The 25,849-nt window shown below is 37.4% G+C and overlaps 1 protein-coding gene across 4 annotated transcripts in view; it reads right to left on the reverse strand.

Annotated features, from left to right (window-relative positions):
- The window catches only part of CNTN6 (contactin-6), a 232,094-nt gene extending 207,985 nt beyond the window's left edge, over nt 1–24,109 (reverse strand). For 3 of the 4 annotated variants that reach the window (XM_023548001.2, XM_023548006.2, XM_023548000.2), the window contains exon 1: nt 23,052–23,208. In XM_023548001.2, the coding sequence (XP_023403769.2) occupies nt 23,052–23,193 (142 nt within the window). In that variant the 5' untranslated portion in view covers nt 23,194–23,208. Of the gene's footprint in view, nt 1–23,051 lie in introns of all 4 variants that reach the window. The other variant, XM_010590042.3, reaches the window with a different exon arrangement.
- Between the last annotated feature and the right edge of the window lie 1,740 nt (nt 24,110–25,849).

The following is a 25,849-nucleotide window of genomic DNA, read 5'->3' on the forward strand; positions in this document are numbered from 1 at the left end:
GTGAAGGGAGACAACTTTCCAAAGGGAAAAGTATTCTGGGTAGTGTCCAAAAAGCTGGTCTAAGTTATGAGAAAAAAAAAAAAAAGTCCAATACTTTCAGGACATTGTTGCAGAATCTAAGAAACAAAAATCCAATGGATATGAGGGATGGGGTTGGAAAAACAAAAAGGATGGCTGTATTATGTGTTGTAAAGTTTCATGAGCATTGTTTTGGGAAAATGGCTCCAGATACAACCACTAAAACTCATCTCATTGGCCAGAGTGCCGAATAACCTGGCAGGTCCCTGGCACCACAGGTATAGGCAAAGACCATTCTGGCCTAGTGACCAGGCAATGGAATTTGAAGAAAAACCAGACCAGACTCAATACTAAGCTTATCAATCTGTCTGTAACACAGAATCTATGAAAAGATTGAGAAAACATTAAGAGATTTGTGAGATGTTATTAGTTCAACATTTTAAAGAGAAATAGTAGCTGGTACTTTTCTCAACACTCGGAGGAACTTCTAATATTAAAAAGTCCAGCAACATCGTAACATCACTGAATTTCATGATCACTTCCCTCCCTTATCTTAATGGCAGGTAGCATTAGGGGTCACTCGATGACAGTAGTCATGAGTTAAAAACAAGACCAGGTTTCATAACTGGATTTTTCTTGGGCAGAAATTTTTATTTTGGTTTCATCATGACTTGGATTTTGCCAGATGAGTAAAATGAAGGAAGAAATGAGCAAGTTGGTTAAGGCATATAGACAGATGTGATTTAAATAATGAGCCATGAATTTAATCTGGCTAAGGAGGGACTGGAGCCTTGGTGGTATGCTACAGTGGTTAGGAGTTATGGCTGCTAACTTAAAGATCAGTTGTTCAAGGCCACCAACTGCTCCTTGGAAATCCTGTGGGGCAGTTCTACTCTGTCCTATAGAGTTGCTATGATTAGAATTGACTTCGCGGCAATAGGTTTGGTTTAAGTAGGGAATAGGCTTCTGGGTGACACAAATGGCTTGCCCTCAACTGCTACCCTAAAGTTTGGAGGTTTGAACCCACCTAGCAGCCCTGCCGAAGGAAGGCCTGATGATCTTCTTCCGTGAAGCTTACAGCCAAGAAAACTCTGTGAAGGAACAGGTCTACTCTGTAACATGTGGGGTCACCGTGGGTCAGAACTGAATTCTTGGTAATGGGTTTTGTTGTTGTTGTTGCTTTTGATTTTTAAGAAGGGAATGAGGACCTGAGGTAGGAGAGGAAAAGAGAGTGGTTGTTGGGATTAATGTACTGCACAGTCCAGTGAGACTGAAGTATTGTTGGAATCCAGAGAGTGAGCTAGACAGTTTAGAAGTGGGATCTGAATGTTGGGAAGGTTGAAATCAGATGATGGGTGAGGCTTGCCATTTTAGGTATTGACAAGCTCTTGAAGGAATCTCCTTAGCAGGGTGGCTAATGCAGGGTGATAAACAAGGTCAGTGGTGGAGGCAAAATCAAGAAACTGAGAAATTAGGGTACTGAATTCTGAATACTGAACATAATGAAAACTGAAATTAACAAACATGAGTATTATGGAAAGAGTGAGAGTGAGCTAGGAAGTAAAATATTCCCGGAATGATGAGGGTGATCTGGGGTGAGAATACGCCAACAACAAAGAGAAGTAGTGGGTAGTATCATCTAGTGACAAGATTGTAATAGCTGATAGATTAGATATGAGGGAAGAAAGGTCATCTAGAAGTGGCACTGAGGCGGAAAGAGGACTGTAACTCTACTCACAGACTCAGTAGTAAGAGGGAGAGAGGGAGAAAACAGTCACCTGTTGGGATGGATATAAGAGAAGAAACATGCTCAAATGAACTATAGAATAAGGAGGATGTTCAGAGGAAAGATTAAGGCTGTAAGGCATTCCCTGATCCTTTGGTTTCAAGAGGAGCCCTGGTGGTACAATGGTTAAGCTCTCAGGTGCTAACCGAAAGGTCAGCTATTTGAACCCACCAGCCACTGCAGGAGAAAGACGTGGCAGTCTGCTTCCATAAAGATTTACAGGCTTGGAAACCCTATGGGGTAGTTCTACTCACCCAAGAAAGAATTTCAGGCATTGGAGAAGGTTGGGAATGGGTTCAGAAATGGGAACGTGCAGAGTTATGTGAAATTGAGGGTTTGGGCAATGAGTGATGACCTGAAAATTCTGGGCTTATTACGATACCTTCCTTAAAACTCAGCTAAAAACCTAATAAGGAGTCCTTGGGTGGTACAGGGGGAGCCCTGGCAGCACAATAGTTAAGAGCTTGCTGCTAACCAAAAGGTTGGCTGTTTGAATCTACCAGCCGCTCCTTGAAAACCCTATGGGGCAACTCTACTCTGTCCTACAGGGTCGCTATGATTCGGAATCCACTCTCTAGCGACAGGTTTGGGTGGTACAAACGGTTAATGTGGTGCTGAAAGGCTGGAGGTTCGATTCTACCCAGAGGTGCTTTGGGAGTAAGGCCTGGCGATGCACTTCTGAAAAATCGTTCTTTGAAAATCTGTGGAGCACAGTTCTACTCTGACACCCATAGAGTTGACTCCACAGTAACCGATTGTTTAAAGGCTTAATAAAGTCAGTAATTATGAAATCAAGGCATATACGTGGGCAAGGCCGTGTGTTTTGATTATATGTTTGTGGGGGTTCTTGCCAGGAGATCCTCTTCCCTCCTGCCATAAAAATGCAGAGCTGAGGAGAGGACAGCTTTATTCAGGGCATCAGAAACTCTGACACACCCTTCTGGTTCCTGTGGAATGAGAGAGGTGGAAGATGGTGGTAAGAGACCTGGGACTCTCAGAACTGAAGGGCAGGGGTGAGACACTTCTTTAGGACATCTACCGATGTGACAATGTGCAGGTGGAGATGCTTTGAAAGGCCAATGCTGGGTTCAAAGCAAGCTTTCTGTTGCTAGTCAGACACAAGCTTAAAATCCTGGTTCTGCCACTCAGTTGCTTTGGGACATTAACCAAGTTACTTAATCTCTTTGTGTTTGTTTTTTCCCCTATAATCCCATAACAAGGCTATAGTTAGAACCTAAGCCACAGGGTTGTGGTGAAGATGTAATGATATAATGCCCTGAAACTGCTTTGGAAATTGCTTGGCTCCCTGAATACATATTAGCTTTTATTAATACTAATATTTATATTAATAGCAATATTCATAGCCCTTGGTCAGTTAGATTTACCAAAAAGGAATGTCATAAATCCTGATCTTGACCCAGTGAGATTTCATAATTTCATACCATTTTAATGAAAGCATTTTCTGCATTGATTACTTTTTGTACTGAGAACAGTACAAAAGACAAAAACAGAGACCCTTCCAGGATGCTGAGAGGCAGCTGGCAGGGGACATGGTTCCCCAACACAGTTGTTTACATTTGATAATTTTTGCTTAAAAGTGTTGAAATAATTAAAATAAATCCTTTGTGCTCAAGGGATAGAACCCTAGTAAGAAGAATTCTAGTAGTTTTTTGGATGGAATTTCTGGATGAATTAAAAAAGGGTTATATAATCTCCATTCATAAAAATAGAATTCATTTATGCAAAAAATGTCATTAATATTTATGTAAAAGTATATCTTTCAACTGCACAATTCTCAAAGAGGGGAAAGACAATTTAGTTGTTAAATCTAGTCTGTAGATCCACACTTTTCCTCATTTTCATTTTCTGGTATCGTGGGTGGAAATATTGCCTATGAGGATAGTATTTCTGGCAAGAGACTACAATTTGAAAACCTGTTGATTTGGTTAATGCTCAAACATGTTTTTTCTTTGTTCTTTATTCCAATGGCATTCATAGAGGTTGTTTTTTTTGTTTGTTTTTAAGGAGCCTGTTGTTCTATTTAGGCAAATGCACAAATATGGAAAATAGACTCCATTTTGCTCACTCCTTTACACTTATGTTTGGCATGTAGAAGATGCTCAATACATGTGTTCCCTGAATGTATAAATGGATATATCCAATGACCAATTTCCAACTTAGAGTGTGAAAAGATAAATTACTATTTACTTTCTCACTGGATAGTTGCCACCTCCAATATCACCTTGAGTAATAAAACCAAAACCAAACTTATCATTATGGAATCCATTCTGACTCTATCAAGGCTCTAGTCTAAGATTTATGTTGCGACTAAGTTCGCAACCCGAAGTCTGGTATAGAGACCAGTGACATAAATGTCACTTGGGAGTTTGCTAGAAATCTATAATATTGGGTCCCACCTTATTGATTTTGTTAGGTGCCCTCCAGCCAGTTCCCACTCATAGCAACCCTATGTACAACAGAACAAAATACTGCCTGGTCCTGAGCCATCCTCACAACAGTTGCTATGTTTGACCCCTTCGGTGCAGCCACTGTGTCAATCCACCTCATTGAGGGTTTTTCTCTTTTTTGCTCTCTACTTTACCAAGCATGATGTCCTTCTACAGGGACTGGTCCCTCCTGATAACATATCCAAAGTACATGAAACGAAGTCTCACCATCCTTCCTTCTAAAGAGTATTCTGGCTATATATCTTCCAAGACAGATTTGTTCGTTCTTCTAGCAGTGTCTGGTACATTCAATATTCTTCACCAACACCCTAATTCAAGTGCATCAATTACTCTTCCATCTTTGTCATTCATTGTCTAACTTCTGCATGCATATGAGGTGGCTGAAAATACCATGGGCTGGGTCAGGCACACCTTGGTCCTCAAGGTGACAATTTTACTTTAACGAGATCTTTTGCAGCAGATTTACGCAATGCAATACGTTGTTTGATTTCTTGACTGCTGTTTTTGTGGGTATTAATTGTGGATTAAAGTAAAATGAAATCCTTGACAACTTCAATCTTTTCTCTGTTTATCATGATTTTTCTTATTGTTCCAGTTGTGAGCATTTTTGTTTTTTTTATGTTAAGGTGTAATCTATACAGAAGACTGTAGTCTTTGATCTTCATCAGTAAGTGCTTCAAGTCCTCTTCACATTCAGCAACCAAGGTTGTGTCATCTACATATCTTCCACCAATCTTGATGCTGCATTATTCTTCATATAGTGCAGCTTCTCAGATTATTGGTTCAGTATACAGATTGAGTAAGTAAGGTGAAATGACACAATCCTGACGCACATCTTTCCTGACTTTAAAGCACACAGTATCCCCTTGTTCTGTTCGAAGGACTGTCCCTTGGTCTATGTACAGATTCCTTATGAGCACAATTAAGTTTTCTGGAATTATCATTCTTCGAAATGTTAGTCATAATTTGCTGTGATCCACACAGTCGAATGCTTTTGCATAGTCAATAAAACACAGGTAAACATCTTTCTGGTATTCTCTGCTTTCAGCTAAGATCCATCCGTCATCAGCAACGATATCCCTTGTTCCATGTCCTCTTCTAAATCAGACTTGAATTTCTGGCAGTTTCCTCTAGACAGACTGCTGCAACCGTTTTTGAATTATCTTCAGCAAAGTTTCACTTGCCTATGATATTAATGATATTGTTCAATGATTTCCACATTTTGTTAGATCACCTTTTTTGGGAATGGGCATGAATATGGATCTCTTCCAGTCAGTTGGCCATGTAGCTATTTTGCAAATTTATTGGCTTAGGCAAATGTGTGCTTCCAGCATTCCATCTATTTTTTGAAACATCTCAATTGATACTCCGTCAATGCCTAGAGCCTTGTGTTTCTCCAATACCTTCAGTGCAGCTTGAATTTCTTCCGTCAGTACCATGGGTTCTTGATCATATGCTACCTCCAGAACTGGCTGAACGTCGACCAATTCTTTTTGGTATAGTATCTCTGTGTATTCCTTCCATCTTCTTTTGATGCTTCCTGCGTTGTTTAATAGTTTCCCGTAGAATCCTTCAGTATTATAACTCTAGGCTTGAATTTTTTCTTTGGTTCTTTCAGCTTGAGAAATGCCAAGTGTGTTCTTCCCTTTTGGTTTTCTCTCTTCAGGTCTTTGCACATTTCTTTATAATACTTAACTTTGTATTCTTGAGCTGCCCTTTGAAATCTTCTGTTCAGCTCTTTTACTTCATCATTTCTTCCTTTCAATTCAGTTCCTGTATGTTCAAGAGCAATTTTCAGAGTCTCTTCTGATATCTATTTTCATCTTTGCTTTCTTTTCTGTCTTTTTGACATTCTTCCTTTATGATATCCTTGATGTTATCCCACAGCTAGTCTGATCTTCTGTCATTAGTGTTCAATGTGTCAAATCCATCCTTGAGATGATTTCTAAATTCAGGTGGAATATATACTCAAGTTATTGCTTTGGATCTTGTGGATTTTTTAATTTTTTTTTCAGCTGCAACTTGACCTTACATGTGAGCAACAGATGGTTTGTTCCCCAGTCAGCCCCTGGCTTTGTTCTGAATGATAAAATAGATCTTCTTCATCTTTTCTTTCCACAGGTGTAGTCAATTTGCTTCCTGTGTATTCCATCTGGTGATATTCATATGTGTAATTGCCTTTTATATTGTTGAAAAAAGATATTTCCAATGAATAAGTCATTGGTCTTATAAAATTTCATCATACAATTTCTGGTGCTGTTTCTATCACCAAGACCTTATTTTTCACCTACCAATCCTTCTGTATTTCCAACTTCTGCATTCCAATCACCAATAGTTATCAATGCATCTTGATTGGATATTTGATCAATTTCAGGCTGCAGAGGCTGGTAAAATCTTCCATTTCTTCACTTTAGGAATTAGTGTTTGGTGGATAAATACGAATAATATTAACTGGTCTTCCTTGTTGGTGGATGAATATCCTTTCACTGACAGCATTGTATTTCATGATAGATCTTGAGATGTTCTTCTTGATGATGGATGCAATGCCGTTTCTCTTTAGTTTGTCTTTCCCAGCATAGTAGACCATATGATTGTCCAGTTCAAAATGGCCAATACTAAGAGGGCCCCACTGTAGACCTACTGCATCAGAATATGCATTTAAAAAGATCCTCAAGTGATTCATACGCAAGTTAAAGTTTGAGAAGCAGTAGTTGGATAATTGGGCAAGTGGGTTTCAACTCAGAATGTCTGGCATCAAATCCCAGCTTTACTCTTCTTTAATGTCCCTGGACACATAACTTCATCTCTCTGAACCTGACTTTTCTATAAAAGTGGGAATGTAATAGTAGCATCTATTTTACATGGTAGTTTTGAGGATTAAACTGTATTATTCTGTTTAGCTAAAAAGAATTGTTGTGAACATTAGTACATACTTAAGGCAAGAATATATGCCTAACACACACTGAGAATCATCATTCAGGACGGGCTCAGCAAAACCTAAAGTGTTTTTGTGTCAATTTTCCATAAATTCCCATCATTCTTTAACTGCTACAAAATCTTGTATTATTAACATATAACATATAATAACACTGATTTGGAAACCAGAACTCCTTCCTTCCTGAAGCATCCATCTTGGAAGTAAGGAGATGGGACTCCATCTCACAAAATCACACAGAGGAATGTTCAAGGAAATTATTCTAACCTACTTATCTGAAATAATTAGGCAGGAGATCCGGAGTCAGGTACTACTTTGTGAGTTTTCTGCCAAGAAGGGCCACATACTACATGAGTAAAGCAAACATTGAATTCACTCAAAGCTAGAAGACTTTAGCAACTGATTTCTATTGCCCATATTTTAGAGAACCTGTTGATGCTGTCCTAACAACTATAGTTAGGGATCGGTAAGGTCTGCAAGGCAAAATTAGTGACCTTGCCTACAGTGGAAGTAAATTGGGCATGTAGTTTGGAAAACTTCCTAACAAATGTATGTAGAAGACTTACTGAGTACCTGATAAATGTTAGCTGTGATTTTTAAGTATGATATAAGAAGTCTCCATAGGATGATCAAAATTTGACAACAAATATTGGTGATGGTTGCACAACATGATTAATGTAATTAATGTATACTGAATTGTACTAAAGTGTCACACTAGTAAATGCTGTGTTATATATATGCATATTTACAACAATAAAAGAAAAAAGTCAGCATAGGCAATCCCATACTATAAGCATCAGGACTATATCTGTGAGGGGAGGAAAGCCATCTGCTGAAGCACCCACTTTCCTCTTAATGAGGATCCACAGAGAAAATTCTCTCAAGTTCTAGAGTGATTTAAACTTATAGGAACAATTGGTATATTTCTATCCCAAGAAAGATATGGACCTCTCTTTGCCCTGGCCACTAGAAAGCTCAACTTCAGTAAGTGGATAGGACCTTGTGGCATAAATTTTGATTTACTAATTCTCTTTTGGTTTAGGTTATAATTTGAGCCTCATTTTTTTTCTCTTACCTATTTTGATAACTACTGGATATCAAGACTTATTATAAGGCTCTAGTAATTAATAGAATGTGTCATTGGCACAAGGATAGACATATACACTGATGGAATTGAATAGAGAGCCCACTAGCAGGCCCAAGCAGATATGCACACTTGATTTCCTTCAGAGGCAGCACTGCAGAACAGTGGACTCTTCTTAATGTTTGCAGTGGGTTAATTGGATCCCTATATAAAAACCAAATGTATCTTGAATACTACCTTATACACTGGAGATAAATAAGTACGTAAGTAAGAGACTATCTTCATGTTCTCAGGGTAGGGATGGATTTATTAAAATTGTTCCAAAGCATAATTCCATATAAGAAAAATTTATAAGTTGGACTATTTTAAATTTAAAATTCTCTGCTTATCAAAAGATATGATTAAGAGAGTAAAAAGCCAAGCCATACAGTGGGAGATGTTTGCAATATATAAAACCAACAAAAAAATTCATGTCTAGAACAAATCTCTAAGAAAGATAACCTGATGGGGAAAAGAAAAAGGGATTTAAACAGGTCTTTAAAAAAGAGGGGATTTCCAAATAGCCAATATACATATTAAAAAGTGCTTAATTTCATTAGTAATCAGGAAATATAAATTAGACTGAAATGAGATAGCCTAACATATTCCCCCCAAATGCATTAAAATTAATAAAATTAAATTTAATAAAATTAAGGTGTCAAGGATGTAGAACAAAACATTGCTGGTAAGACTATAAATTAAAATAATTGAAACAATCACTTTGGACAATTGTCTGGTATTATCTTTTTAAGTTGTTCATATAAACTACGTAACTGCAATTCTACTCTAAAAAAAAAAAAAGGTATATACAAATGAGAAATGCATGCACGAATGTACCAAAAGACATATACAAGAATGTTCAATGAAAAATGATTTGTTGTTGCCCCTGGAAACAACACAAATTGACATTAACAGCAGAAGGCATACATAAATTGTGGTATATCTGCACAATATAATATTACATATTGAATTTATTGAATGGAAAAGAATGAACTACAGTTACCTATAACAACGTAGATGAATCTCATAAACATTGTTGATCTAAATGAAGGTTTATTGAGTTGTCTATTTATGTTTTTTGTACATTTTATACTTCTTGGAAAACATGGGGAGCCCTGGTTGCATACTGGTTAAGAGCTTGACCGCTAACCAAAAGGTCAACAGTTTGAATCCACCAGCCACTCCTTGCAAACCTCACGGGGCAGTTCCACTCTGTCCTATAGGGTTTTGGTTTTGGAAATGATGGAGTATAAGTCAGTATCTTAAAACATGATGAACACTCCTAGGACTTAGAACCAAAACTATTATTGATACTGAAGTAGTGAATATACCATGAACTGCCAAAAGAATGAATGAATCACTCTAAGAAGAAATACAACCAGAATGATCCTCAGAATTGAGTATGGCAAGACTTCTCTTCACTTACTTTGGACACATCATCAGGGAAGACGAATCAATAGAAAAGGACATCATGTTTGGTCAAGTACAGCGTCAGCAAAAACAAGGGAAACCCTTAATGAGATGGATTCCCATAGTAGCCTCAACAACGGACTGAAACATACCAACAATCATGAAGATGGTACAGGACTGAGCAATGTTTCATTCGGTTACACATAACCAAGAGTTGGAGCCAACTTGAGGGCAGCTAACTAATTTTTTTAATTACTTGATTCTAACTTGCTATTTTGATAATATTGGATATATATTAAAAATAAGGAGCAGAAAAATTTCCATCTGACTCTTCAGTGCAAACAAGAATTTTGCCATTACTACCAACCAATTTTATAAATCTCCAAAGCAAAATCTCTTTGGGCTATGTTCATAAGTTCTTCTAAACCATTTGTGAAATAGCATAAGAGGAAGCATTTCAGCTTTGTGTTTCTCTCTGTTTTAAAACTTAGGAACTCTCAGTCTTGATAGGATGAATCCTTTACTTTCTAACGTTTCCCTCTCCCTCCCCAGCCCTCAGCCCTTGCAGCACGAATGTGCAATCTTATTGTAATGGAACAAAAAGATTAGGTCCTGCTGAATGTAAGTGAGGATGGGGAAGGCCTGAATTTTGAAAATGCATTATTTCTGATAATCTGCATAAATAGATATCCAGCAGTGATGACGAGGGGAAAATGAGGCTAAAGCATTGTATAATCCACTTCCCTGTTGATCTTAAAAGTAAATATAATATCAGCTTTCTGTAATTCAACCATGCAACTGCTCACAGTCCAGGCTTAAGACCTGTATTATTTTTAAAAGCAAAGACATACTTTTCTCCTTGACATGATACCGATTGGCTATTATGTTATTGTTTCATTAAGACAAACTAAGAATATTAAATCCCTTACCATATTGACCAGTGCTATTTCAAAATGATAATGAGAAACCAATGCTAATTCACCAGCTTTCTTTTATATAATAAATTATATTAAAATATATTCTTCACCTACTTTATTTAGCTAGTTATTTTCTGTGGTACAAAAAAGGTTCAAAGCCATTTAGCATTTTCACTTCTGATTAGATATGCATTACACACTTAATAGGCACTTCACAATTATCAGAGTCTTTACAATTTCCAAACGAGTTTTAAATGTTATGTTTAAAATTTCTTCTCCTGGCTTTTAATTTCTTTTTCAGATATAAAGGCACTTTATCACCGTATCATCAGGATCCTGTGTAACTCTTTTGACTTGCTAACGTGTGAAAGAATTTTAAAGACACTCTGAACTGGTCAGCGTCCATGAAGCCCTTAAAGATTATTTACAAGAGTGAGTCTTTAAATTTTTATTTTATTTCATTTTTGCTTGTTTATGAAGACATTGGACAAGAGACAGAAAGAAAAATACACATCACCTCCAAAGACACAAATACAGAAATCCTCTAAGGAGTCAAGGACCTTTCTGTTACCACTTTTACCTAGAAAGTTTTCTCTTGTTGTTGTTTTGCTGTGACTATGATTTTGGTTAATGAATATTATGTTTTAATTTCTCTTTCCATAAAATCAAGTCATTTTTTAAAATTATTTTAAGATAGATAAGAAATTCTGGGTCTGCTGTAGGTTGGGTGACTTTGGGAAAGTTGTCTCACCTTGAATTTCTCCATCTGTAAAGCACAGTTTAGTATTGTTTACAGGTATTGAAAAAAGATGAACAGTGTGTGTAAAAACCTTTTGCATTTTTCTGGAAAAAATTATGATGATTATAAATACCTACATGTTTATAGGCCTTTAAGAAGTTTTGTGATTGCATTGTAACCTCGAAACCATCTAAAATCAACTCTGACACAGTACAGAGCTCTTTAGCCCTGAGTCACAAGTGATGGGAAACTGAGGTTTAGAACTCCAGTCTATCTGTATTCATAAAGGTATGTACTTTGATATGATTCTAATGCCAGGTACTATAGTTTTAATATTACTAATAATATTATTCATCTACCAAATTAACATTTTTAAGATGAAAATATGTGACATTTTCAAACCATATTTTATAACAATGTCAATATCCTTAACAACATTCAAAATATTTCCATGGCTCTTAGGATAAAACTAAAATCCAAAACCTAGTTAATTAATTATTTCATGACCAGGGATCTACCTAGCTCTCCATCATCAATTCACACCAATCTACCAACTGCCCTCACCCTCTGCTTTACATGTAATAGCATTTGGTCCTCATACCAACCCTGTATGACCAGGGTGATATCAGCACCCCAACTGACACGTGATTCAACACGTGTGTATGATACCATTAAAAAAAAAAAAACAAACCCAGTGCCATCGAGTCGATTCTGACTCATAGCGACACTATGATACCATAGAAGGTGGGAAACATTCACGAAATACAGTCAGTTCACTTCTGTTGCCTATGCTTAAAAGATTGGCACTCTGATTTATGACCAATGTTTGCATATTTCTTTGATATGTCATGATATCACTTTATCATTCTATTGTTTAGATTAAGTTTGAATTTAAAGGACTTCCTATAAGTGGCTCCAAATTATTTTTCAGCCTCATCTGTTATTACTCAACCCAGAAAACTAGTCATTTTTAAACATGGCTTTCTACCTTTCAGTTACCATTCTTGGTCTCTTGCCAGTCTACTCTTTTTACTTCAATAAATGTGGCCTGTTCACATATCTGTGTTTCCCCTTGTCCTCTCAACCTGAATGATCTCCTCCATCCACTTTCTGTGCCTGGAATATGAACTAATATGTCAAGGCTCAATTCAAGCTCTATTTCCTTTGGAAGACTTTCTTTGCCCTTTCTCCAATCCAGATAAACTTAACTATTTCCCACTGTGGGCTGTATTACAAAGACTACTGGATGCTTTTTGAGGCAGTACAGTGGGTGGGGTACTGATTCCGCCACTTAATTATCTGTGTAACTTTGGGCAAAGTCATTAATTCCTCTGTACTTCAGTATGCTCATCTGAAAATGAGGGTTATGGTAACGTTATAGTGTCCTTGTGAGGGTTATTGGAATTAGTTTACATAAAAGTTTTGGAAACGTTGCTGTTGCATGCTGTCCAGTCAATTCTAATTCACAGGGACCCTACAGGACAGAGCAGAACTTCCTCATAGGGTTTCCTAGCCTGTAATAGTTATGGGAGCAGATTGACAGGTCTTTCTCCTGTGGAGAGGCTAGTGGATTTAAACTATTGACTTTTCTTTCAGTTAGCAGCTGAGTGCTTAACCATTATACCATCAGGGCTCCTTTTTGGAAGAATACTTGCCCCTTAACATGTACTATGTAAGTGTTAGCAATTTTATTTATTTTTATTGCGTTTAAAGTTTCTCCTGTCTGCTCTGTGAAGGCAGGAAGTAGCAGTTTCTTGTCTATCATTTAATCCTTGGGACCTAGGACAGTGCTTGATGTATATAAATTAGGTGTTCTCTGGCTGCTTGGTGGATGAATTAGTGAATGGTCAATTAAGAGGCTCCAGTCTAAAAAAAAAAAAAAAATTTTTTTTTTTTTTTTAGTCTAGCTGTGTTTTCCCCTGCAATAATGGAACAAACATGTTTGAAATGGTCACTATGATTAAATAAATATCTGATAGCACAAGATCAAAAGTTCTGTTCATGACAAACTTTTATACCAAATGTTTATCTTCTCTTGATAGAGTTCTATATGATAAGAACTTCCAAAAGGAAAAAAAAAAAAAAAATTCCAGCTCAGTGAAATCATAGGTTTCTTTCGAAACACCTATCTCCATTTTCTCAAGGATGACATTTAAAACAGCAGTGACAGATGCAATGTTCTCTCACTCCAAGTACAGAGTAATTCATTAACATATATTTGAAATGAAGAAGTCTACATTCAACCTTTACCACCAAAGTCCTTGAGAAATAAAAGAAATTCAAAGCAGCTACAAATGATTTAAAAAGCCAAACTGATTTTTTCAGTCAAGAATGTCAGGGTGATAACAGAAGCTAATGGTGAAAAGACACCTGCTGAATTTGCTTCAGGGTTGGAGGCTGGTGGTGGGAGAAGAGAGGGCTTAAATTAGACTCTACCTGAGTATCTAGAATGTCAGAATCATATGTCTGAGATCTGAAAAGGGCTTTTGTAATCAGACCAAAGCCACTGTCTTTGAGCTAATTCCGACTTATAGTAACCCTACAGGAAACCCTGGTGGCATAGTGGTTAAGTGCTTCTGCTGCTAATCCAAGCATTGGGAGTTCGAATCCGCCAGGTGCTCCTTGGAAACTCTATGGGGCAGTTCTACTCTGTTCTGTAGGGTCGCTATGGGTTGGAATTGAATCGACTCGAAGGCACTGGGTTTGGTTTTGGATAGGACAGAGTGGGGAAACCTTGGGGGAGTAGTGGTTAAGAGCTACGTCTGCTAACAAAGCGGTCAGCAGTTTGAATCCACCAGATGCTCCTTGGGAACTCTATAGGGCAGTTCTACTCTGTCCCAGAGGATCACTTTGAGTCGGAATCGACTTGGCGGCAATGTTTTTTTTGTTGTTTTGGTATAGGACAGAGTAGAGCTGTCCCATAGGGTTTCCACGGAGTGGCTGGTGGATTCAAACTGCTGACCTTATAGTTAGCAGCCAAGCTCTTAACCACTGCACCACCAGAGCTCCAAATAGCTGGTTAAATTTGATTTAGGCACCTATCTCAGAAATTGGTAGTTCTTTATAAATGGGACACATTTCAGGATAGTTTCATGGTGAGATGATTGATAAAGAGGCAGAGTGTTACATTCTGAGTCTGAAATAAACTCAGAATGTGATTTTAAGTTGACAGACGCCAGGATAGAAGTTACAGATAAAAAATCAATCAATTATCCATAGGTATGCACATACAGAGTCTCTCCCGTGGACAGGTTAGGTCCTGAAAAGCTGTTCATAATTCTATTTGTTCTTAAGATCAAAGTGACGTTATACAATTGACTTTGGGGCCCAGCAGGTGGGAAGCAGAGGAGTTGGCACATTTTTATTTTGATTCAGAGTTCTGTACTTAGCTATGGAATTTCACCTAAGTGGGGCTTCTGGACCCAAATTATCTATAAATAAGCAGACCAACTAAAATAAAAAACAAAAAACCATTGCCATGAAACGGATTACAACTCACAGTAGACCAACTATTTTAGATAAAATGTTTAGTGTTTGTCTTACTTTGAATTCCTTAGAAACAGATCCTGAGGCAGGGATTCCTGTGCAAATGAGTTACTGAGGGAGTGCTCTCAGGATAAAGGAAGGGAGAGAAACAGGATAGAACAAGGGAAGGAGCTGAGGAAGAAGGTGGTCTCAACTGCTGTCTAGCTTCAGCCTGACCCCATGTAGAGCTCTTGGGCAGGAATTGTGGAAAATGGGCAGCTGTGAGCCATTAGCGGCTGGGAAGGGTACACTGCTCAGTAAAGCTCTGGACAAGGCACCAACAGTATCTATTACCAGATTTATCGTGAAGTTTACTGTCCTGCAAATATGGGTTATTATGTAGCAATGATTATGTAACAGCAAATGGAGATAAAGGACAAAGACCCACATAATCCGTGTGGGCAGTATTATAGATGAGCTGAATATGTAACATGATTTTGGTGTCTAAATCCTTAGAGACTCAAGTTCCAATTGGTTGTCTAACAATATACCTTAAAATAACCCTAATCGCACCCTTATCCATTGCTGGTGGGAAAGTAAAATGGAATAGCCGTTGTGGAAAACAGAGTGGTGGTTCTTCAAAAAAACAAAATAGAGCTACTGTATCACCCAGATATTCCACACCTTGATATATACCCAAAATACATGAAAGCAGAGACTCAGAGACTTGTACAGCAATGTTCATTGTGGTACTATTCACCATATCCCAAAGATGGAAACAACCTGAATGCCCACCAACAGATGAACGAGTAAAGAAAATGTGGTACATACATACAATGGAATGCTATCTGGCCAAAAGAAAAAAATGAAGTCTTGATATATGCTACAGTATAAAACCAAACACACTGCCGTCGAGTCGATTCCAACTCATAGCGACCCTATAGGACAGAGTAGAACTGCCTGATAGAGTTTTCAAGGAGCACCTGGTAGATTCAAACTGCCACCCTCTTGGTTAGCAGACGTAGCACTTAACCACTATGCCACCAGGGTTTCCATGCTTCAATATAGATGGAGCAAATAAGTCAATCAAAAAAGACAAATATTGTATGACCTCACTTATATAAAAAGACAAGAAAAGGCAAATACATAGAGATCAAAGTTTATTAGTGGTTACCAGTGGTAGGAAGGAGGAGGAAAAAGTGGAGAGTTAACAGTGATGGAAAAATTGCATTGATTAAGGGAAGGGTTGAACAGCTGATTATTGTAATTGTTGTCAATAAGTTGTACACCTGTAAAAAGTTGAATAGGCAAGAATTGTGTGATATATAAATTTACAACAATAACTTAAAAAAAATAGCTGCTAAAAAATTAGTCTCTTAGGTACAACCAAAAACTTCATGGGATTTGATTCCTTGTTGTCTTAGGCTGGGTTCTCCAGAGAAGCAAAACCAGTAAAGCATACAAATATTATATATATATATATATATATATATATATATATATATATATATATATATATATAAAGAGAGATTTATATCAAGGTAATCGTTCATGCGGCTGTGAAGGCTAGAAAGTCCCAAGTCCATGGGTTAGGCTGGAGACTTCTCTGGATTCAAGTAGCCTTAGGGGCTGTTGAACCCAAGATTGACAAGTCAGACAGCAGGGCTCTGGCTTACAGGCTTTGAAGACTGAGGCATCCCAAGATCAGCAGGTAAGGCATGTAAGCTGCTAGCTCAAGTCCTAAGAACCAGAGGACAGATGAGTAGGATCCAACTGCAGGATCCAGAGCAAGCAAAAGGCCATGAACCTTGCCAGAAAATCCACCTATTTTGGACACAGGCCACATCTCCAAGGAAATCCCTCCTCAACTGATTGGCTAATCACAGCAGATTACAGCATGTGAGTAGTCACATTAACGAATTTCATCATGGAGGTGATCACATCATTATGACTGTCAGACTACATCATAACTGGTGAACAACTGAGAATCATAGCTTAGCCAAGTTGACATAGTTCCTGGGGTCTTAAAAGCTTGCAAGCAGCCATTCAAGACTTGACAATTAGCCTTTATTTTCCTGGAGCAACAGAGGAAGAAGGAGAGTCAGGTATAGGAGGAGGATATGGAATGTGTGGCTAATTGTCTCTATGAACAACTGTCCCCTTTACCATAAGACCAGAAGAATTGGGATGCTCAACTACCATTACAGAACATTTTGATCAAAGATTCTATAGAAGGATCCTCATCAAAAGGAGGAAAATAGGGAACAGAATTTAAAATTACCATAAAGTCCACAACTTTCGGGAGCCAAGGAGACTGGATCAATCCCTGAAACTATTGCCCTGAGATAATCTCAAAATTTAAGGCCAAAAATATCCCTGAAGGCTTCTTAAAACCAAACTAGCATAACTAGTAAAAAATGTTTGTCTTGAACATTGTTTTAGAAACTATCTATATGGGATCAAATTGATAACAGCAACTCCAAAGATTAGATAGGAGCCTTAGGGGTAGTTAGTTTATGTAAAGGCAGAAGGAACAATGTGGTAAAAGGTGAGAATAGTTGCACAACTCAAAGAATGTAATCAGTGTCACTGAATTGTAGAAATAGTTGAGTTTGTTGTGTATATTCTCAACGACAATGACAAAATAAATTGGAAAAAAAATTTCCATGAGCCTCAGGTTTCTAATCTGTAAAATGCGACAATACCGTCTGTCTCTCATGGTTGCTTCCAAGATCAAGAGAGGTAAGATATGCCAAGACACCTTATAGGCTTGAAAATAAGAGCAGAATGTCTGGAGAAAGTTCTAAAATGTAAACCAGAAGAGTTGTCTATGAGTAACTGTAGCATTTTGAAATATGCAGATATTTGCCCAAATTTGTACATGTAATAAAAACAATAATGAAAATTAGTGCTATCATTTTTGAGTTCCCATGATGGGCTAGGGAGTTCATGTTCTTTATCTCAGTTAAGCCACACTTTTGTCTTTTGTGGTGGATACTGCTGTAATTCTCATTGTATAGATTTCATAAAAGAGAGTTAATGTTATTGAGAGGTGGTGAAATTCCATATGGCTTGATATTTGACAGAGACAGAATTTGAACTCACAGATCTCTCTGAAACTAAAATTGGAACATTTAACTGGCATTGTTAGCCTGCCTACCAAAGACCTTTTTAACACAATAGACATTGTTGGAAATATACAAAGGAGGTGGTAAAGAATTCAAATTAAGATGAAGACATAAATTTTATACTTTAGAAACTTTCCATTTGGTTGGAGACTTGCATTCAACACTTACCAGAATAAATGCCTACAAAGAAAAACTTACTCTTGATTAGCTATTTCCCTTCCATCATTTTCTCCCTTTCCTCCTTTCATTCTCTCTCTTTGAAAGAGAAACCATATTTCTGAAATGATGCATAGGTATGTAAATACAAATGTCATTTCCTTCGATAAAATTTCAGAAAATCTTTTTTTTTTTTTTTGCAAAATTAACATCCTGTATTCTTTAAATTTTCCAAAAAAAAAAAAAAATGCAATTAAGATATTTCAACAAACAAATGCATTGCTGGAAGCATTCACTCATCTATGCCAAGAAATTTGAAAGACAGCTACCTGGCCAACCAACTTGAAGAGATCCATATTCATGCCCATTCCAAAGAAGGTGATCCAACAGAATGCAGAAATTATTGAACAATATCATTAATATTACACACAAGTAAATTTTTACTGAAGATAATTGAAAAACAGTTGCAGCAGTACATTGACAGGTAACTGAAAGAAATTCAATTCACATTCAGAAGAGGACATGGAACAAGTGATAGAATTGCTGATGTCATATGGATCTTGGCTGAAAGCAGAGAATATCAGAAAGATGTGTACCTACCTGTGTTTTTGACTATGCAAAGACATTAGACTGTGTGGATCATAACAAATTATGAGTAACATTGTGAAGAATGGGTGTCCCACAACACTTAATTGTGCCCATGACGAACCTGTACATAGGCCAATAGGCAGTACTTCGAAGAGAACAAGATGACACTGCGTGATTTAAAATCAGGAAAGGTGTGCGTTCACCATACTTATTCAATCTGTATGCTGAGCAAATAATCCAAGAAACTGGACTACATGAAGAGTGTGGCATCAGGATTGGAAAAAGACTCCTTAATAACCTGTGTTACTGAAAGTGAAGAGGACTTGAAGCATTTACTAATGAAAATCAAAGACTACAGCCTTCAATATGATTACATCTCAACATAAAGAAAACAAAAAGCCTCACAACTGGACCAAGAAGCAACATCATGATAAATGGAGAAAAGATTGAAGTTGTCAAGGATTTCATTTTACTTGGATCTACAATCAACACCCATGGAAGCAGCGGTCAAGAAATCAAACGACATATTGCAAATCTGCTGCAAAAGATCTCTTTAAAGTATTAAAAAGCAAATATGTTACCTTGAGGACTAAGGTGCACCTGACCCAAGCCATAGTATTTTCAATCACCTAATATGTATGTGAAAGCTGGACAATGAATAAGGAAGACAAAATAAGAATTGATGCCTTTGAATTATGGTGTCAGCGAAGAATGTTGGATATACCATGGAGTGCCAAAAAAAGCAAACCTGTCTTGGAAGAAGTATAACCAGAATGCTCCTTAGAAGCAAAGATGGCGAGACTTCGTCTCATGTACTTTGGACATGTTATCAGAAAGGACCAGACCCTGGAGAAGGACTTCATGCATGCTAAAGTAGAGTGTCAGCAAAAATGAGGAAGACCCTCAAAAAGATGGATTGACACAGTGGCTGCAACAACGGGCTCAAACCTAGCAAAGATTATGAGGATGGTGCAGGACTGGGCAGTGTTTCATTCTGTTGTATGTACGGTTGCTGTGAGTGGGAGCTGACTGGAAGGCACCTAACAGCAACAACAACAATATCAACATTGTTCAAATAAGCTTAGATGAAAAAGTTAGTAAATGGGGACTTCTAGACTGTAAGTCAGCAACACTTGTTTTTTCCCCCGTTTATCTTTGCAATTTTCATGCTCATTTATCCAAAAATATACTGCTCAGAGTTGCACAACAGGGGATGGTAAAGCCTGAGATGATATTTTCACCTTCTTCTGAAGTTTGTTATTGCTTGAAATGAACAACTGAGTTAACTGAAGTAACAAGTGTACTTGTGGACACAGAAAATGGAGTGATATACATTATAGGTGATGAAAATATGCTGCTTATGTTGACGGTTGATTCCACTCAAACAAATCTCTCTCTGGATCCCATAAGAAAAGTTTCAGGCATGGAACCAGTATAGGTACCTGTTATGGACTGAGTTGTGTTTTCCCCCAAAAAATATGTTGAAGCCTTAACCCCTGCACCTGTGAATGTGACCTTGTGTGGAAATAAGGTCTTTATTTGAAGACAGTATCAGTTAAATTATCGAGATCATTCATGAGTTGGGTGGGTCCTAATCTCTTCTGAGTGTTGTCTTATAAAAAGTTAGAACAGACACAGAGACAGTGTCACACAGGGGGAAGGCAGGAGAGATGCCATATGAAGATGCACCTGAAAGCCAAGGAATCTTAAGAAATTTCAGGCTACCAGAAGCTATAAGAGACAAGGAAGTTTCTTCCTCTGGAGCAGAAAGGGAGCCCTTAATTTGGACTCCTAGTCTCCAGAGCTGTGAGACAATAAATTTCTGTTCTTTAAAGCCACACACTTCATGCTGTTTTGTTACAGCAGTGCTAGGAAATTAAGACAGTACTGGACAGAAGAGACAGAATGCTGTGATTCTTATCTGGCATCTTCAAATTTCAGATTTGGAGCGTAAGATTCTTTTGGTTTGCAGAAGAAAAATTAGTTAATGGATGCAGGCCATTTTACTTTCTGCATGAATAAGAACAGACGTGTTTTTAGGGATCAAGTCCTACAACACCAGCCCAAAATAGTCAAATTTTATGAAGAGTTAGGAATATCAGCAAAGACGGAGAAGGAAAAATTGATTTTTCTCATATAAGCATATAGTTTCTTATTAATTTAATTTAACCTTTTCTTTAGCAAAGAAAAAATATATTTTAATTAGGGAAGTTTCTATTTGCAAGTATTTTTAAGGCAGAAAAAAAGGTAAGAAATAATACAGGGAATTAGAAAGTATTTTTGTTAAAAAGGAAAACGGGGGGAAATACAGCTATATAAAGCACGGTGCATTAATTTTAGGCATAGGCAGTAATTTTCAAGAATGAATAAACTCCAGAACTCGAGAGAAACTTGAGGGTATTGAAACAGACTGCTCAGCCATACCTTGAAAGAACCTGAGTCATTTTTCCTTTCTCTAGCTTGTCTCTGTCTCCAAGTATGATTTTGCTGTTAGCTCCTCTAAGAGTTAAATGACAACCAATGTTTCCTCTAGGACCGTGGAAAAACAAGTGATACCTATCTAAGCCTGTGAAACAGGACGAAGGATGGCACCAGCCACCCCCTGCTGGGATAATGGCAGGAAAAGATCAACATGTTTGAGACGTGATCACCAAAACCACACAGAAGGAGAATGGACATTCCACAAGTTCCTAAAACCCATGCCCCCTTTCCCTATAAAACCCCAGCTGGTCTGCAGTTTCTTGAGAAGACAGCTTTAGGAGGAAATCGTTCCCCTCTATCTCCATATACCGGTATATGTAATAAAGCTCTTGCTACCCACCTCACCCGTCTCAAGAACTGGCTGTTTGCAGCAGGAAGCTCTAACTCGTGAAGTTGTGGAAACAGTATAACAAATGCTACATATGGGTTCTGCTTCACCAGAAAGTCAAGCTTATCATTATAGAATCTGATCCAAGGTATGCATATCTTCCACGCTTATCTCCTTTCTAAGCAGGGGAAACAAATAATTATTGTGGAAGAATCATTTTAAGTCTCTGGAGTAATGGTTCATTTCTGTGAACTAAGTTTCTGATCAGGATTTTTCTGAAATGATAATCTTAACCAAAAAAATGAAATCAAGAATTGTAATTATCTTTTCCCCAAGTCTCAACATAGCTGCCAGCCTTTGTTCATATTCCATTCAAATCCATAAATGTTTGCATATCATTTTTTATTTCCATGAATACAAATACATTCAGATGGCACCTCGTGATGTCCGTGAAAAAGCCGTATATACAGCTAAAAATATCAGAAACATGTCCATCTACAGAACGGTCAACATAAAGGAAACTGTGTGGGTACCAAGAGGTCTTGGGTATTGCCTTTGAATAACCTTTAGGATAGACTTGCAGTGAGAAACTGAAGCAATTATTAATTCAAACATCCACTGATGTCTAAAATAGCTCCGCAAATGGACTTTGGGCATATATTTTATTAATAAAACTCCAAAATAATTACTCTTTCAAAGTAACAGACAGCACAGACCTTTTCATGAGCCCCTGAAGAAATAATAGTGAACTCTTTGGCTCCCTGATATTTCCTCTGGGGCGGGGAGGATGGGAGTGGGAAGGAATGGCCAAGGGCAAAATGCAAGTCTTCTACTTCATCCACATCCACAGAAATAATTATTCTCAAGCAAGGTTTTCCTTGGCTCCAGTACGAAACAGTTCAGTCCCTGGAAACACTATATATAAAGGATATAAGGAGCAGTATGTCTATTGTTCATCTGTTAATGTCCCCAAATGTCACCAGAGTAATTACTTGGATGACACTTATGTGAAGAAGCTGGACATTGTTACAGCTAATAGAAAGCCTGCCTTTTGCAAACACTTTATTTCTACCTGCATCAAGCTATGGGTGCATGATCACTTTTCTTGGAAGGACACCCACCTCACCAGACACCTCTGCCCTTAGCTTTTCTTCCTTTGCTCTGCACACTAATATCCAAGGCAAAAAAAAAAAAAAAGAGAAGAGAAAGAAAAATAAGCAATATGTTTTTTATCTTACTATTTTATATAGGGAGCTTTTAGAGCTGTTTCTGAAAATAATGTACAAAATGTAATAAAAACGATAACTTCTTTTTATGAAATAGATTGCTACTATTCCCAGGGCTCTAGATTCACATGCATCTGTCAAAGCTTTTCAGTCCCATAAATTTATATTCACTCTCAGCGTATTATTGGCAAAGCTAATTTTTTTTTTTTAATCTAACATTCATATCAAGAGAACATTTTATTTTCAGAAGCACGGAAAGGAAGAATTTTTTTTCCAAACTTACATGCAAATTGGAGCTTCGCCTTCCGACTCAGAATTGTCCCCAGAGGATTGGTGGCTAGGCACTGGTACGTGCCGATGTCTTGAGCTGTGGGGGGGCTACTGATTGCCAAACTGCCTCCATCCAACCTGTAGTGGTAACTCATGGTAAAATCAATATCTGTGTCATTTTGCTTCCACCTTCAAGGGGGAAAAAATATTTAATTACATTTATAATATATACGGTAGAACACTATTTGTCTTAAACAACATGAGGTTGTAATTTCCGTAGCCATAAAAATAAACAAAAAGGAAATGGTTAAATGTGGAGAAAATCCTACTAGTTTCAGCAAAGGTAACCATTTTCACAAATTCAGAGATATCAGTAACTAGGTTATTTGAAAGATCTTTCACTCTTGACTCTGACATTTCACCCAAATGTATACAAAGAAGCACAGAATTCTTAACATAAGAAACTTAGATGTTCATTCAATAACCCTGGCCATTCTATTCCTTCAGTGCCTTTTCAGGTAACACATACTGTACCTGAACACCCACAACTGATACCGCAAAATTGAATGTCAAAAATGGTTTAGAGATAGAAATCCAAGAAAGGTATATTGCAAATGGCAAGAAGAAAGCCGGCCAAAATTTTACAATGACAATTTGAGGCTCATAACAAAACGATAATAACCTGACTACTTTAGAACACGATTGTCTCTGTTAGTCTGTTACTTGGAAAATTAATCATGATGAAAATATTTCAACAGTACTTAAAAATGTCAAACTGAACTTTAGCAAAACAAGTGCAATTTGAGAGACTTTTATTTTAGGAAGCAAAATTCTCTTGGCTTACCTATTAGTCAACAATACTTTAGAACAAGAATTAACTAGCCGAATGGCCTTACAGTTGTATATATTTTCAAAGAGCTGTAAGTAGTTTTAGAAATTTTACTTGGTCATTTTAAGATGAAAGAATGCCCAGTAATCATTTCTAATCAGACTCATTCTCCCACCCACCTTGCACCTCTAAATTTTCACCAAAACTTCCAGACACTTTCGACTATGAATATTGCAGATTGAATGAAATATATTCCTAAGACACAAGCCGTGTAAACCCAGTGCCGTCGAGTCAATTCCGACTCATAGTGACCCTATAGGGCAGATTAGAACTGCCCCTTAGAGTTTCCAAGGAGTGCCTGGCACATTTGAACTACGTGTAGAGTCATACAAATCATTTAGGGAAATAGACATTGAAACAACTGAATTAAGTCGTTTGAAAAAATGATCTCTTCCTATGAAATATAGCTGATTTCCAAATCATGATTTTAAGGTCTTTGCCAGGTTTGCTATGATTCTCTACTTTATACTGAGATTCTATTTAAAAAAAAAAAAAAAAAAAATTAGTGGGCGTAGCTAATTGTCAGAAAGGAATGACATTTTACAGAATTATTCCAAATGTCATTGACCTTGTTAGGAGCACCCTGAAATGCTCCATGGGGAGAATTTGGCAAATGTCTACCAAAGTAAAGAAAGATGGACTCAGATGATCCTCTACTCTATGAAAGATGAGAAGTGATTGAACAAATATCAGGTTTTGAACCAACTCTGTCACTTTTAAAGTATTTAGCCAATTCCTGTGCACCTCAACTTCAATAAAAGGGAGTTGAAAGACAATAGTTTAAAAAAGCATACTGTTTCTTTGCCTGGGATTTCTGCCAGGTTTTTTATTTAGAAGAATGCATACAGACTCTTATTTTCAGTATTAGGGCAAGAAAAAAAGTAGAAAGTTTTAATTTTCTTAGGCCTGTCTCAAGACTCCAATATTCTCCCTGCCAGTGCTGTAATACTGTCTTTCATAATTTGCTTACAGGGCACGGTCTTTGGACCTTCATGTTGCATTTCATTTTCAAAGCAAAGGATATACCACACTTAGTTTGCCAGCTCTCTTTAATTTTGGAATCAATCATCGAAATAACTGCTGTCATCATTACATGCTCCTAATTAAGCTTGGTAATTGTTTTTCAACACAAATTCAAAATTGTTGGCTTAGCTGCAGCGAATGAATTTTTCACAGTATCCCCATAATCATTCTAATCACTACGGTACAATGATTATATATATATAGATCAGGGGTTCAACTCCTGGTGTGGGCTTTGTCCTAATTAATATGTTTAAATCAATGGAGAAACAGAGTTAATGAATTCAAGTGATTGCCATACACGTTACTGATAGATTTGCATACACAAGAGTATTTTCCTGTAATGGATACTAGGAAGTATACTTCAAACATACAAATTAATATCATATTAAATCCAGGAAACATAATAAATTTGACCTAAAATCTTGACCTTTATCTGGGTAAGATCCTTCACTATTCTTAGTTAAGCCATGTGCCAAGAACAAAATGAATAGGGGCTATGCTTGTTTGCTTTCCTTCAACAGCATGTGCTCACTTGTATGCTCGTGTGCACGCAGGTTTTTCAGTGTTTTTCAAAATTCAGCCTTGCTAAAGAATGGGGTGGAGTGCTTATTAAAAGTGCATATTTATGGGCCCCTCCCTGAACCTCTGGTAGGGATTCAATATCTGACTTTCTAATAGTTTATTGTTGTTGTTAGCTGCTGTTAAGTCAGCCCTGATTCATGGTGATGCCATGCACAATGGGATCAGGCCATTGTGATCCATAAGGTTTTCATTGGCTAATTTTTGGAAGCAGATTGCCAGGCCTTTCCTAGCCTGTCTTAGTCTGGAAACTCTGAGGAAATATGTTCAGCATCATAGCAACATGCAATCCGCCACTAACAGATAGGTGGTGGCCGTGC

Source organism: Loxodonta africana, chromosome 22, assembly GCF_030014295.1.
Source record: "Loxodonta africana isolate mLoxAfr1 chromosome 22, mLoxAfr1.hap2, whole genome shotgun sequence".
NCBI classification, from domain to species: domain Eukaryota; kingdom Metazoa; phylum Chordata; class Mammalia; order Proboscidea; family Elephantidae; genus Loxodonta; species Loxodonta africana.